The following is a 14,976-nucleotide window of genomic DNA, read 5'->3' as shown; positions in this document are numbered from 1 at the left end:
CCTCTTCGTCAGGTGAATGGAGAGTTCTGGCCTCAGACAGAGCATATAAGACAGAGCATTTGGCCTTGGAGGGAGTGCAGAGGAGGTTTACTAGGCTGATACCGGAGTTGAGGGGGTTGAGCTATGAGGAGAGGCTGAATAAACTAGGCTTGTACTCGTTAGAGTTTAGAAGAATGAGGGGAGATCTCATTGAGACGTATAAGATGATGAATGGGATGGATAGGATAGAGGTGGAAAGACTCTTCCCGCTCAAAAAAGACAGTAGGACTAGGGGGCACAGCCTCAAGATAAAGGGGGGGCGGTTCAGAACGGAGTTGAGGAGGAACTTCTTCACTCAAAGGGTGGTGAATCTCTGGAATTCTCTGCCCGTTGAAGTGGTGGAGGCTGCCTCGCTAAATATTTTTAAGACGCGGGTTGATGGGTTTTTGATAAGAGAGGGGATTAAGGGTTATGGGGAGAGGGCGGGAAAGTGGAACTGAGCCACGACAGATCAGCCATGATCTTATTGAATGGCGGGGCAGGCTCGAAGGGCCAGATGGCCTACTCCTGCTCCTATTTCTTATGTTCTTATGTTCTTATATAAAGCACAGACAGTTTAGAGATTACTGATTAAAATGCGAATCCTTACACCTAACCTGCTGTTCAAGACCTGAAGTGGCTGATAATGTGAGTGGTAGGAGCACTGATCACAGTTTAAAGAGATGTGTATTGTCTCCAGACAGTACAGTAAGTGAGGTTTTGCAAACCCAGGCAAGTCATGGGGGTTATAGATAGTGCGACATGAACCCAAGATCCCTGTTGAGACCGTCCTCGTGTGCGGAACTTGGCTATCAGTCTCTGCTCAGCGACTCTGCGCTGTCGTGTGTCGTGAAGGCCGCCTTGGAGAATGCTTACCCGAAGGTCAGAGGCTGAATGCCCGTGACCACTGAAGTGTTCGCCAACAGGAAGGGAACAGTCTTGCCTGGTGACTGTCGAGCGATGTTCATTCATCCGTTGTCGTAGCGTCTGCATGGTCTCCCCAATGTACCATGCTTCGGGACATCCTTTCTTGCAACGTATCAGGTAGACAATGTTGGCCGAGTTGCAAGAGTATTTACCATGTACCTGGTGGATGGTATTCTCACGTGTGATGATGGTGTCCATGTCGATGATCCGGCATGTCTTGCAGAGGTTGCTGTGACAGGGTTGTGTGGTATTGTGGTCACTGTTCTCCTGAAGGCTGGGTAGTTTGCTGCGAACAATGGTCTGTTTGAGGTTGTGTGGTTGTCTGAAAGCAAGAAGTGGGGGTGTGGGGATGGCCCTGGCGAGATGCTCGTCTTCATCAATGATATGTTGAAGACTCCGGAGAAGATGTCGTAGCTTCTCCGCTCTGGGGAAGTACTGGACGACGAAGGGAACTCTGTCCACTGTGTCCCGTGTTTGTCTTCTGAGGAGATCGGTGCGGTTTTTCGCTGTGGCGCATCAAAACCAGCTCAGCACATCTTCTAACTTTGTTCATAGACGGGGATGAACAAAGATACAGGACTGCTAATTAATGTTAAACAAAAGAATCAAACCTTTACTAAAGAAATTAACTATCATAGAGGACTGGTTGTCAAATAGGAGGCAGAGAGTGGGGGTCAATGGGTGCTATTCGGATTGGCGGATGGTGACTAGTGGAGTGCCCCAGGGGTTGGTGCTGGGGCCTCAGCTATTTACCATTTATATAGATGATCTGGAGGAGGGAACCGAGTGTAGGGTGTTGAAATTTGCTGATGACACCAAAATTGGTGGAAAGGCAAATTGTGTGGAGGGTGGTGAGAGTCTACAGAAGGATCTAGATAGGCTGGGCGAATGGGCCAGGAAATGGCAAATGGAATTTAATGTTGGCAAGTGCGAGGTGGTCCACTTTGGGAATAATGGTAGGAAGGATTATTACTTATGTGGAGAAAAACTGCAGCAGGCGACAGTGCAGAGGGACCTCGGGGTCCTTGTGCATGAGTCGCAAAAACCCAACCTGCAGGTGCAGCAGGTGGGCAGGAAGGCGAATGGGATGCTGGCCTTCATAGCGAGGGGGATTGAATATAAAAGTAGGGAGGTCTTGCTGCGGCTGTATAGGGCATTGGTGAGGCCGCAGCTGGAGTACTGTGTGCAGTTTTGGTCGCTGCACTTACGCAAGGATATTTTGGCCTTGGAGGGAGTGCAGAGGAGGTTTACTAGGCTGATGCCAGAGTTGAAGGGGTTGAGCTATGAGGAGAGGCTGAATAAATTAGGCTTGTACTTGTTAGAGTTTAGAAGAATGAGGGGAGATCTCATTGAGACATATAAGATGATGAATGGGATGGATAGGATAGAGGTGGAGAGACTCTTCCCGCTCAGAAAGGACGGTAGGACTAGGGGGCACAGCCTCAAGATAAAGGGGGGGGGGGCAGTTTAGAACAGAGTTGAGGAGGAACTTCTTCACTCAAAGGGTGGTGAATCTCTGGAATTCTCTGCCCATTGAAGTGGTGGAGGCTACCTCGCTAAATATTTTTAAGACGTGGGTTGATGGGTTTTTGATAAGAGAGGGGATTAAGGGTTATGGGGAGAGGGCGGGAATGTGGAACTGAGCAGTGACAGATCAGCCATGATCTTATTGAATGGTGGGGCAGGCTCGAAGGGCTAGTTGGCCTACTCCTGCTCCTATTTCTTATGTTCTTATCATACACTACTTCTTCAGATTTGTAAAGAAGGCACAAGTTATAGTTCATACAAACCAATGGGTAAAATGTGGTCAGCAACACCACTCTCTGAAACCAAGTGACAGATGCCACTCAAACATCACCTGTTGACTCCTCATCAAATCCTCCCAGATGCCTATTACCCCAGGAGGCAGCTGGTCTCACTGGAATTCTGGTGTCCATACAAAGGTGTCCAAAATTTGGCTCTCAAAGAACACGTTTGCAGGAAGACACCAAACAACACCTCTTCTGTTTTTGTCTCATATTCTAGCATCTGCAGTACTTTGCATTTATTTAAAGCTTTTTCTTGGATGTCTTCATCAAATTTTCAACTTCTCCCTTCAGTATTCCTCTGCCTTGGATTGCAACATGCATCCAAGTTTCCACACAATCTCTCAGATACCCAGTCATGTTGACAGAACACAACTGCTTCACAGGCTGCATTAAGGTATCACTGACCAAGTAAAAGCAGAAGGTTTGGATTTTAGTTTAGTTAGGGTATCATGATTGGCACAGGGTTGGAGGGCCAAAGGGCTTGTTCATATGCTGTACTTTTCTTTGCTCTTTGACCTGAAGGATGTCTGACATTTTCCTAGCCGACTTCTCCAGGTCTACATCTTGCAGCTCTATTTAACTGGGAGCCCCCCCCTCTAACTTCAGCAAACTATACCTTGTTCAGATTCTGGTTCTCTTTCTCTCTTTGACTTAAGTTTTCTTGGGACATCTCTTTTCAGTCCTTGACTTCTGGAAATGTTCTTTAATTCTGGGACTTACTTTCTGCCCCTTTGTTATCCTGCCCATTCTGGCAGTTTCTGAGAACGCTGCATTCTCCAGGAACTCTTACCTGTTTCTGCTTTTCAGTGTGGGCCTCTGGTTGCTAAGCAACAGCTAAATTTAAAAAAGCCAGTAATTGTATATATGTCATAAAACCTCAATTACAATATGGTAAATTTTAAAGTGAAACTGAATCATAGACTTATAAAAAATGTAATTGTGTTAGCAGTTCAGGGAGGCTTTACTTGGCTTACTCCTGGGATTAGGGGCTCATCTTACGAAAAAAGGTTACAGGTATCACAGAATCCCTAGAGTGCAGGAGGCATTTAGCCCATCGAGTCTGCACTGATTCGTGAATAGGCTAGGCCGATACCCACTGGAGTTCTTTCCTTGAGAGGTGATCTTATTAAAACATTAAAGATCCTGAGGGGTTTGATGGCATGGATGCCAAATGTTTCCACTTGTGGGACTAGAACTAGAGGATATAGTTTAAGAGGTCCACCATTTCAAATGGAGATAATTCTTTTCCCCCCACTGGTCTGGGAATTCTCTCCCTCAGAGAGCAACGGAGGCTGAGTCATTGAATATATTCAAGCCAGATGTCGATATATTCTTGATTAATGAGGGTGTCAAGGGATATTACGGGCTGACAAGAAAGTGGAGTCAGATCAGACATGATAAGAACATAAGAACTAGGAGCAGGAGTAGGCCATCTAGCCCTTCAAGCCTGCCCCGCCATTCAATAAGATCATGGCTGATCTGTCGTGGCTCAGTTCCACATTCCCACCCTCTCCCCATAACCCTTAATCCCCTCTTATCAAAAACCCATCAACCCGCATCTTAAAAATATTTAGCGAGGCAGCCTCCACCACTTCAACGGGCAGAGAATTCCAGAGATTCACCACCCTTTGAGTGAAGAAGTTCTTCCTCAACTCTGTTCTAAACCGCCCCCCCCTTTATCTTGAGGCTGTGCCCCCTAGTCCTACTATCCTTTCTGAGCGGGAAGAGTCTCTCCACCTCTATCCTATCCATCCCATTCATCATCTTATACGTCTCAATGAGATCTCCCCTCATTCTTCTAAACTCTAACGAGTACAAGCTTAATTTATTCAGCCTCTTCTCATAGCTCAACCGCCTCAACCCCTCAATGATCGTATTGGATGGTGGAGCGGGCTGAATGGCCTAATCCTGCTCCTAAATCCTATGATCCAGATAGATACAAGCAAATTTATAAGAATAATGTTTGAGGAAAGGGCCATGCTATTAACTGTTTCTTAAACTGCTGCTCAGATAAATGTACTGATGCTCACTGATCCTTAATAAAAATTATAACAGTTACTAAAACAGAATTAGCTTCAAACTATTGAACACACCGCCAGAGAGTTGAAATCTTTCATAACAGGCAGAGTGGGCTGAATGGCCTCCTTCCGTTCCATAATTTTATTTGAAACCCATAATGTATAACGGTGCCTGTGAAACTGCTCAAATCCTGGATTTACTGAAGGTGACTGGGTCTTAGTGATGCCCAGCCTCTGGAATCTGAGACACTGCTTCAGAAGCTTAAAGCATTGTGTCACTCAAAACAGTACAACTTTACCACTATGGAAACAACAGACAGCAAAGCAGGATAGTGTACACATATGCACATGACTGTGTATTATTTATTTTCTTCCCTTTCTTAAGTACATTGACTATGGTACATTCCTTCATAACCATCGCTATGATACACCCACAGCAACATTATTCAGAAATATGTACAGTTATGGTAACAGATAATTCTAAATAAACCCACAAAAGGTTTTATAATCTGCTGTACAAAAGAAATTAAAAATTTATACAAAGCAACAAAAATCTTAACAACCCAACTCAGTATTTGCAGCAGTATCCACAGAGCACGGTAACATCGCAAGGAAGTTATCTTTTAAGAGCAAGTTTTGAAAAACAAGAGTGATACACAAGTTTGGGGCAGTTGGTTAGGTTTCTAATTCTGGCTAAATTTTCTTAAAGTGTTCTCTGTAGGGGTTGAGATGGTTTTCCCATCTTATGTACATTCTGCTTTTGCCCAATTTAAAAGAAAAATACTTTGGATCAGTGGCAAGTGCAAGCAATAAGGCTGCTGCACCTTTAAGGAATCCCTTCCAAGCAACAGGTTCTGGTGTCAGGAACAGGTACAGAGAAAGGGAGAGTATGGCACTGAGTGCACTGAGAAAATAATTCTGTCAGGGCCCCATTGACAGTACAGAAGACAGAATTAATTGGACAACAATTAATTGTTCCTAGCCTGTGTCATGCACTCTACATCCCAAACTGGATTCACCATCTGACACTGCGGATTTTTCCCTTTTAACTCGATGTTGACTGAAGGACATGAATAGCACCAAAATAAAACAAATAATAAAATAATTTCTCGTTTCCACAAAATGCTAATGTTAAAGAGCAGGAAATGACCTTTCTCTGCACTGTATAATGAAGGGATGTCCATCCGAAGGAGATAGATGACCATGTGGGAGCCCATTAGTAACCACCCCATGCTTCCCTTCTCAGTTGATTAGCCTGAGTTTGGACAGATATGGAAGTGAGCAACAGGTTTAGCTTGCTGACAGTGGGTTACCAACGTAATGCCGTTTGACGTAAAGGAAAAAAAATTGAAGTGAGGTTCTAGGATGTTAAGGATCTGATACACTCACCAGTTCCAATTCCTTCCTCTGTCAAGTTCACTTTCTGCTGCTTATATTACAGATTTAATTGGCTTTACTTAGTTTCAAAGGAGAAAAGGGAGTAAAGCTTAGAATGCTGGGGGGGGGGAGGGGGGGGGTGGGCAATGTTTACATAGCTGATTGTGGACAACTCTCAGCAGAGGTCTGAGAATGTTTCTCCATTAGCATTGAGTGAATAGTCATTAATCCCTCTCCTCATTTCCGCTCAGTGCCAAAACCCCCAAAATAAACAATTAAAATCTTTAAAAGCTCATCAAACCACCCCACCTTCCCCCCACCCTTCCCAAGAGGGTGTTGAGGCAACTTGGTCCCAAGTTTCTATCGATATTGCTACTACTCGGGCTGTGTGGCTCGGGTTACCTTTCTTCTCAGTGTGCTGGCTGGAACTGCCTTGTTACCACAAGACTGGGGGCACACAATGCCAGGCTGATCCAGAAGAGAAAGGAACCAGGGATTAACTACACACCTTTGATTCAATTCAAATCCTTTACAACAAAGATCTAAGCAACACATTTCCCAGGTCGCCTAACAGCAGATTAAGCAATGCGTAGCAACAGAAAGTCGATTCTGTTTTGAACCTTGAAGAGGCTGAACACTGGGGCTCGAGAACCATGGGAAGTTGCAGGTTGATGAAGCAGATCCCGGGGGGGGGGGTGGGGAAAACATAGCAGTCACAAGCAGCTGGGCTGGGGTGAGAGAAGAATAATTGGCACCCTTGCTTCTGAGGCAATGCATGAATAAAAGCCACAAATCATCCCTGGCAGCTTGTGGGTTCACAATCCTCAGCCTATCCAACCGCTAATGGCCTCGATCTCTATTATACAAAACAGAGGGGAGCCACACAATCCTCTCTGAGGCCGCCACTCCATTCACTGTTCTATTTTTAAAAAATATATCTCCATGCCATCTCTATAATAAACCAGGGAATAGTCTACACAGCCACCAAATCAGTTAAAGCTACAGTTCACCTTATGGACACTGCGCGTTTCATTTTTAACTTCACAGAACTAAGGGAGACCAAAATATACAGGCTGGAAAATGTAATGTGCAGTGACTCCCGGCAGGGTCCCAGCACCGGGATCTCGAAGCTTTATCAACACTTCTCCTCTTTCCCAAAAAATTGTTCAAGTGCGGCTATTGCTCGCCAAGACGCCATTTCTGGGACTCTTCCTGACGGGCATCTGGTTGGATCTGGTTTCGCATTCCACCAAGAACGTTGGAGGTGGCCTCCGTCGCCACGATTAATGGCTTCACCACAGCTGGTGGGATTTGCCGCAACACTCCTCCCACTGCGCCCGTCATCCCCCTTTGCTCATGCTCCCGCGTTGCAGTCTCATAGATCATATGAGCTGTGTCTGTGAATCCCTGCACAAAAACACAGAACACACATCATTAAAAGTTAGCAACAAGGGAAGTAACATTCTCTGGTACTGAATCTGGGATTACAAGGAAATGCTGGAAGTATCTGTCAGCGATGGGATTATATTAGAGAGGTTAGAGACAAACTTTTCAATATAGATGACATGAAGATGAACTCTAGAACTGAGAGGGGGTGGGGGGGCGGAAAATAAGGTCACAATCCTGGCCCATCTCAAGTTGAGAAAAAAGAAAAAACAAACTTGCATTTATATTGCAGCAGTGGGCATCTCAAAGCACTTTGCAGCCAATCACAAAATGTAGCAGCCAATTTACACAGCAAGGTCCCACAAACCGCAATGTGGGAACTTGTTTCTGAGGTTGAGTCAGGGAAACCGCAGTCAACACTCCCATTCTTCTTCAAAATGGTGCCATGGGATCTTCAATGGGCAGACAGGGCCTCAGCTTAATGTCTCATTCAGAAGATGGCAGCTCCAGTGGTGCCAACAGCATTGCCCGAGTGCTGCCCTGCTCTGTTGGCACTGATGTTTGAGCTCAATATTTGTATTGGGATTTAAAATCTGAACCTTCAGCCTCAGAGGTGAGAATGCTACCCACTGACATTACATACTGTGGGCTTGTCTGCCTTTACTCTGGCATACTGAAAGCGTATGTACATACTGCAGGTATACTTGCCTCCGAAGTGTACTTATTCTGAGTCTGTAGTACTGAAGTGTACAAACCTACAGCAACACCAGTGAACTATAGCGTTCTATCTTGGAGATAGTGAGCAGTCAGAGCTCACAAACTCTTGATGTGAGTATTAAAATAGTCAGCATGGATTTGTCAAGGGCAGGTCGTGCCTTACAAGCCTAGTTGAGTTCTTCGATAATGTGACTGAACACATTGACGAAGGAAGTGCCGTGGACGTAGTGTACATGGACTTCAGCAAGGCGTTTGATAAGGTCCCCCATGCAAGACTTCTTGAGAAGGTGAGAGGGCATGGGATCCAAGGGCCTTTGGCCTTGTGGATCCAGAACTGGCTTGCCTGCAGAAGGCAGAGAGTGGTTGTGGATGGGGCTTTTTCTGAATGGAGGTCAGTCACCAGCGGAGTGCCTCAAGGATCTGTTCTGGGACCCTTGTTGTTTGTCATTTTCATAAATGACCTGGATGAGGAAGTGGAGGGATGGGTAAGTAAGTTCGCTGATGACACGAAGGTCGGTGGTGTTGTGGATGATCTGGAAGGATGGCAAAAGTTGCAGCAGGACATAGATAGGATGCAGGACTGGGCGGAGAAGTGGCAGATGGACTTCAACGCGGATAAATGTGTTGTCGTCCATTTTGGCAGAACCAACGGGATGAACGAGTACACTATTAAGGGCAGAAGTCTGAGTAGTGTTGAGGAGCAGAAGGATCTTGGGGTCCGGGTCCACAGGACTCTTAAATCGGCCTCGCAGGTGGAGGAGGTGGTCAAGAAGGCGTATGGTGTACTGGCCTTCATTAATCGAGGGATTGAGTTTAGGAGTCGGGAGGTAATGCTGGAACTTTATAAGACCCTTGTCAGGCCTCATTTGGAGTATTGTGCGCAGTTCTGGTCGCCTCACTATAGGAAAGATGTAGAAGCTATTGAAAGGGTGCAGAGGAGATTTACAAGGATGTTGCCTGGACTGGGAGGCATGCCTTATGAAGTTAGGTTGAGGGAGCTGGGACTCTTTTCCCTGGAGAGACGAAGGTTGAGAGGCGACCTGATAGAAGTTTACAAAATGTTGAGAGGAATAGACAGGGTGGACTCTCAGAGGCTATTTCCCCGGTTTGAAATGGTCGCTACGAGAGGACACAGATTTAAGGTGCGGGGAGGGAGGTTCAGAAGTGATGTTAGGGGTAAGTTTTTCACTCAGAGGGTGGTGAGTGAATGGAATCGGCTGCCGTCAGTGGTGGTGGAGGCGAACTCGCTGGGGTCTTTTAAAAGACTTCTGGATGAGTATATGGGGTTTAATGAGATTGAGGGTTATAGATAGGTCTGTAGGTTGGTAGGTGATGTGGTCGGCGCAACTTGTGGGCCGAAGGGCCTGTTTGTGCTGTAGTGTTCTATGTTCTATGTTAAAATGACTATTTCACATGTATTTGGTTTTTATTCTCATGATAAAGGTCATTCACCAGACATTTGTCTCTTTAGTCCACGTCTACATTGACCTGAGATGATAGGGATTTTCTGTTCATAACATTATCCATGTTATTGTAATACATTTAGTTATAGCTTTGGGTACACCAATAGATATATCAGAAACTCATTATAAATTGCTGGCATTATCTAGCAAACACTGTCACCTCACCTCTTTGACTACATCATATGCCTTAGCCACTCCTTCTCGTAGATCGACAGGTTGATGAGCCAATCGATGTTGAGAGATGCGCTTGGTCCTCATCAAACTGTGTGTAGTAGGACCTGGGGAAACCATGTCATAGGCTGTCTCAGCTGCTGCCTACCAAAGTCAATAAAAACATCTGAGATAGAATATTAGACAGAGGAGCAGAATTACACCAATCCACCCATTCAGATTGTAGTAAAAACCCAACTACTCACTAATGTCTTTTAGGGAAGGAAACCTGCCTTGCTTAAGCAGTCTGGTTGTTATGTTAACTCCAGTCTCACACCAAAACATTAATTGGTCTCTGAAATGGGTCCAAGCAGGATACGCAAGTTTGGGACTACCAATATGTCATTAATGCCAACTTTGTGAGCAATACTCATTTTGAAAACAAATTAAGAAAAATTACATAGTCACTACTTCAACAGCTATATCTGCTGCGGGAGAGGTGACTGGCGCAATCTGATGGACCAATAACATGTAATAGTCAGTTCACGTTCCTGTGGTGAGAAGTATGTGTTACCTGTATGGTCTGTACAAGTCGATTTGTCAGCTCGAGGGCAGCCATGGCGGTGGAAGTCCCAAATGAGGCCGCTCCTCGTTGGAGACCTCTCACAATGCGTCCATCACGGCGATACTGCTCTATGGGCAGCCAGACCAGGTCCTTCAGCCCTTGAACTAATCAAAGATAGGGAAAGTCATTCAGACACCTGGTGGCACATTCTGTTATCGTTTCCCACTTACCGTTGTGTTTAAAACTTCCTGCCTGCCCCACTGAAATAGACCATTTATCCAAACCCACTGTCCACACACTAGGATTAGCCGAGAGCCATACAGCTTTAGACACTTTATAATCAGAAATGCGTACGATATAATTCCTTTGCAAATTCACGTTGCTTTCTGTGCAGGTTGATTCTCTGATCGGTTAGCATTTCCCTGCCTCCCTGTCACAAAGAATACAACTGTTTGTCAACGTAGTGGGTCACTTGTCCTGGATAAATGCTGACCTGCATGAAGGTTGAGAGTTGTGCCTGTTCTTGTAGTGTTTATATGGTTAATCCAGTTCCACATCTGGTCAATGGTAACCCCCAGGATGTGGATAGTGAGGGATGCAGTGATAGTAATGACATTAGATGTCAAGGGGCTGTGGTTGGGTTAGGTCGTGTTGGAGATCGTCATCTCTCACTTGACCGAGTCAAACTGAAATGCTTAAATTCTTGCATTTGTCATTAAAATTTTTAAATTATTCATTAGTTAAAAGTTTAGTAAATCTGTTCCTATCATTTGAATACATTTATTACTATAATTTAGGGATTGTTTCAGCAAGAGGAGTGAACTGAAAACCGACAACACTGAGTAACTCACAGGATAGTCAATTCCTTGAATCTCAAGCAGCCACTTACACTCTGTCCTACACTGAGCTGTTTCATTTTCTTTGTATTACCAACACTCACCTAACTGCACCAAGGAATGCATGGGTCCAACGCCTCCAAGAATACCAGGCAACTGGTTTTTCCTAATGTCAGTTAACCATTCATTCAGTGCGTAGGAAATCAGCTTGTCCACTCCCAGCAATCTGCAAGACAAACCGCACACGTTCAATGGGAGAGCTGAATGGATGCAACAGGAAGGGGACTGATCTGGGAACCGGGAATGCCAAGATATCCATCTGGAATTGCATCCATCTGGACCTTCAAAGCCACACTGGCCAATCTCATATACCAAAGGAACTGCAGCAGTTGAAGAAGGTAGTTCACCAGCAACTTCACAAGGACAATTATGGATGGGGAATAAATGTTGGCCTAACCAGCAATGCCCACATCCTGTAAATGGGTTTTTAAAAACTGAGACAAACTCAGAGGTGAGAGGATATTGGAAAGGAGGATGGACTATATTCTTACCCATGTCTGTAACACAGTCTCTTCAACTTCAACTCAGAGCAGTTCAGCTGGGCCAGTCCAATTAGAATCCCTGCTAAGGTGCCCTGTAATACAGAAACAGGGGGATAAGAGTTACATGATCTTTGTGATCGGGCTGCATTTAACTTAATACTATTTCACAATGTTTCTGCCCTTGGAACAAGCTTTCTCCAGTGATTGTGGATACACTTCATATCCCTCCACCTCAACAATCAGATATCTGCTCCCAGCCTGATTAAATTAAACAAAACAAAGAGTTCAGTTTCAACTCTCCTTGCTCTTTCTACTAAAGTGTAACATGGAATAAAGGATACAGTTCTAAAAGGGGTGCCAAACCCCAACTTTTGTGCACCAATCAAAAAAAAGGTAGTAGTACAGGCTGAGAAAGGGGTTAATAAGATAACAGGATCATGGGTTTATAAACAGAGGCATCCACAACACCACTGCCCCTCAATACTGTGTTCTCAGCCCCCTACTATAGTCCTTATACACCTATGACTGAGTGGCCAAATTCCACCCCCCAACTCGATTTTCAAGTTTGCGGACGACACCACCGTAGTGGGTCAGATCCCAATCAATGATGCAACAGAGTACAGGAATGAGAGAGAGTCTGGTGAACTGGTGCAGTGACAATAATCTCTCTCTGAATGTCAACAAAACAAGAGACGGTCACTGACTTCAGGAAGTGTAGTGGAGGACGTGCTCCGTCTACATCAATGGAGAAGTAGTAGAAGTGGTTGAAAGCTTCAGGTTTTTAGGTGTCCAGATCACCAACAACCTGTCCTGGTACTCCTCATGCCGACACTAAGTTAAGAAAGCCCACCAATTCCTCTACTTGCTGAGAAGGAAATTTGGCATGTCAGCAACGACTCTCACCAGCTTTTACAGGCGCCCCATAGAAAGCATTCTTTTTGGTTGTGTCACAGCTTGGTACGGCTCCTGCTCTGCCCAAAACTGCAAGGAACTACAAAAGGTTGTGAATGAAGCCCAATCCATCATGCAAACCAGCCTCCCATCCATTGACTCTGTCTACACTTCCCGCTGCCTCGGAAAAGCAGCCAGCATAATTAAGGACCCCACACACCCTGAACATTTTGTCTTCCATTGGGAAAAAGATACAAAAGTCTGAGGTCACATACCAAACAACTCAACAACAGCTTCTTCCCTGCTGCCATCAGACTTTTGAATGGACCTATCTTGTATTAAGTTGATCTTTCTCTACACCTTAGCTATATTCTGCACTGTTCCCTTTCCTTCTTTATGAACGGTATACCTTATCTGCCTCGGCTTGTGTACTGTGTGCAGTTTGGGCACTGCACTTAAGCAAAAGAGCCAAAGGAGACAAAAGTAAAATCTTTTCCTTAAATGCAGTGAATGGTTAGGATCTGGAATGCATGACCTGAGAGCGTATGAAAGCAGTTTCCAATATATGGCTCTCAAAAAGGAATTGGATAATTATCTGAAATAGTTTACAGAACCACATGGAAAAGGCAGAAGAATAGAACTAGCTGTGATGCTCTTTCACAGAGAGGCTGCATGAACATGACTGGTCAAATTGCCTTCTTCTATGATGTGACCATTTTATAATTTTTGTTATTCTTTCATGGGACATGGGCAGCGCTGGCAAGGGCAGCATTTGTTGCCCATCCCTAACTACCCTTGAACTAAGTGGCTTCTTGGACATTTCGGAGGGCAGTTAAGAACCAACCTTCCCTTGGATTGCTACCTTGCCGTGGTGGAGAGGATCAAACTTTTTGTTAATCCAGGGACTGATCCATCAGGAGTCTTAAACTCTGGGCAGGGTGACCCATGATGGCAAGGTCAGAGAAGAGGAACCACACGAAGTGCAATCCAAAACAAGTCCTCAACGGTGGCTCAGGTGGAAGATTCTTGGATGGTATCAATGGCTGCGACAGTGGGTGAAGGCTGCAGCAAGAGGGAGATCCCCAGTTGTCAAAGTTCCCTTGCCACTGGAGCTGGGTGTATCCTCTGTCAAGAAACATGTCTCTCCCGATGTGCAACAGCATTCCTCCGTTAGATGTCCCACACCAGGCATCTACATCTACCTAGAGGAAACCAACACAACCCCTCCCCCAATCAGACAAGTCCTGCAGCAAGAGGCGAGGGGGACAGGACCATGACATCTGGAAGTCTCTAGCCTCAGATCTGCACGTAGGCAGTGGACTTTCATTCTGTCATCTTGCTTTTGGAATTGGAATAAGAGTGTGTTTTGGCAGCTTTCTTCATGACTGAGCAGCCCTCTTCAGGATCCACTCTGTTCACCCCACATGGGGGAAAGGCTAGAAAAGGTGCCCTAAAAATAGCCCATTCTTTCTACAATCTGGCTGGGAAACTGCATCCAGCAGTCTCATCTAGCTGCAATCGGAATATCAAAATTAAACTCAATTTTGGAACCTGGAACATATGAACACTCAGGGATAATGAGCAAAACAATTGATTGGGATGGAGAACTGCTCTTGTTACCTGTGAACTTGGACACTTTAATAGTGATGTACCTGCCCTGCAAGAGATCAAAGAGGGGACAAGGGCAGCTGAGAGAAAAGGGTGGTGGCTACACTTTGTTCTGGAGAAGAAAAACCCAAGGATCAGCCCAGGACACATGGAACCGGATTCACCATCAAGAAGAAACTTGTCAACCCATTCTCAGAGATCCTCATCAGCACCGAGAGCCTCACAACCCTCCTACAACTCACCAAGAACCAGCAAGTAACGGTTGTGAGTGCCCACGCCCTAATCCTTGAAACCAATGATGAGTCCAAAGAGGGCTTCAACTCCTCCCTGACAACATACTCTCCAACATTCCGGGTCGACGTAAACGTCAATGTTTCAAAGCAGCACACACAGATCTCTCTGGTGCTCTGGCCAATAGTTATTCCTTGATAAACATCAGCAAATACAAATGATCTGTTTCAGAATCCAGCATCTGCAGTATTTTGTCTTTAACAGATTATCTGTTATTTACCTCTCTGCTATTCGTGGGAGATTGCCGTGTGCAAATTGACAGACATTCCCTGAATGAGAACAGTGACTCCATTTGAAAAATTGGCTGGAAAGTGTTTTGAGATATTCAGAGATCATGGAAGTTGCTATACTGGAAGATAGTAACAGGAGGAGGCCATTC

General features: G+C 45.2%; 1 protein-coding gene across 3 annotated transcripts in view; it reads right to left on the bottom strand.

The window, feature by feature from the left end:
- Window positions 1-5,124: 5,124 nt before the first annotated feature.
- Window positions 5,125-14,976, bottom strand: part of atg2b (autophagy related 2B) — an 81,093-nt gene continuing 71,241 nt past the window's right edge. For all 3 annotated transcript variants that reach the window (XM_080202148.1, XM_080202149.1, XM_080202150.1), the window contains 5 exons: window positions 11,817-11,899; window positions 11,370-11,491; window positions 10,439-10,593; window positions 9,880-10,029; window positions 5,125-7,555 (listed from right to left, as the gene is read on the bottom strand). In XM_080202148.1, the coding sequence (XP_080058274.1) occupies window positions 7,325-7,555; window positions 9,880-10,029; window positions 10,439-10,593; window positions 11,370-11,491; window positions 11,817-11,899 (741 nt within the window). In that variant the 3' untranslated portion in view covers window positions 5,125-7,324. The remainder of the gene's footprint in view (window positions 7,556-9,879; window positions 10,030-10,438; window positions 10,594-11,369; window positions 11,492-11,816; window positions 11,900-14,976) is intronic.

The sequence above is a fragment of the Carcharhinus amblyrhynchos genome, chromosome 14, assembly GCF_965287045.1.
Source record: "Carcharhinus amblyrhynchos chromosome 14, sCarAmb.v2.hapA, whole genome shotgun sequence".
NCBI classification, from domain to species: domain Eukaryota; kingdom Metazoa; phylum Chordata; class Chondrichthyes; order Carcharhiniformes; family Carcharhinidae; genus Carcharhinus; species Carcharhinus amblyrhynchos.
Note: the sequence above shows the minus strand (reverse complement) of the source record. Positions and strands in the feature narration are given on the sequence as shown.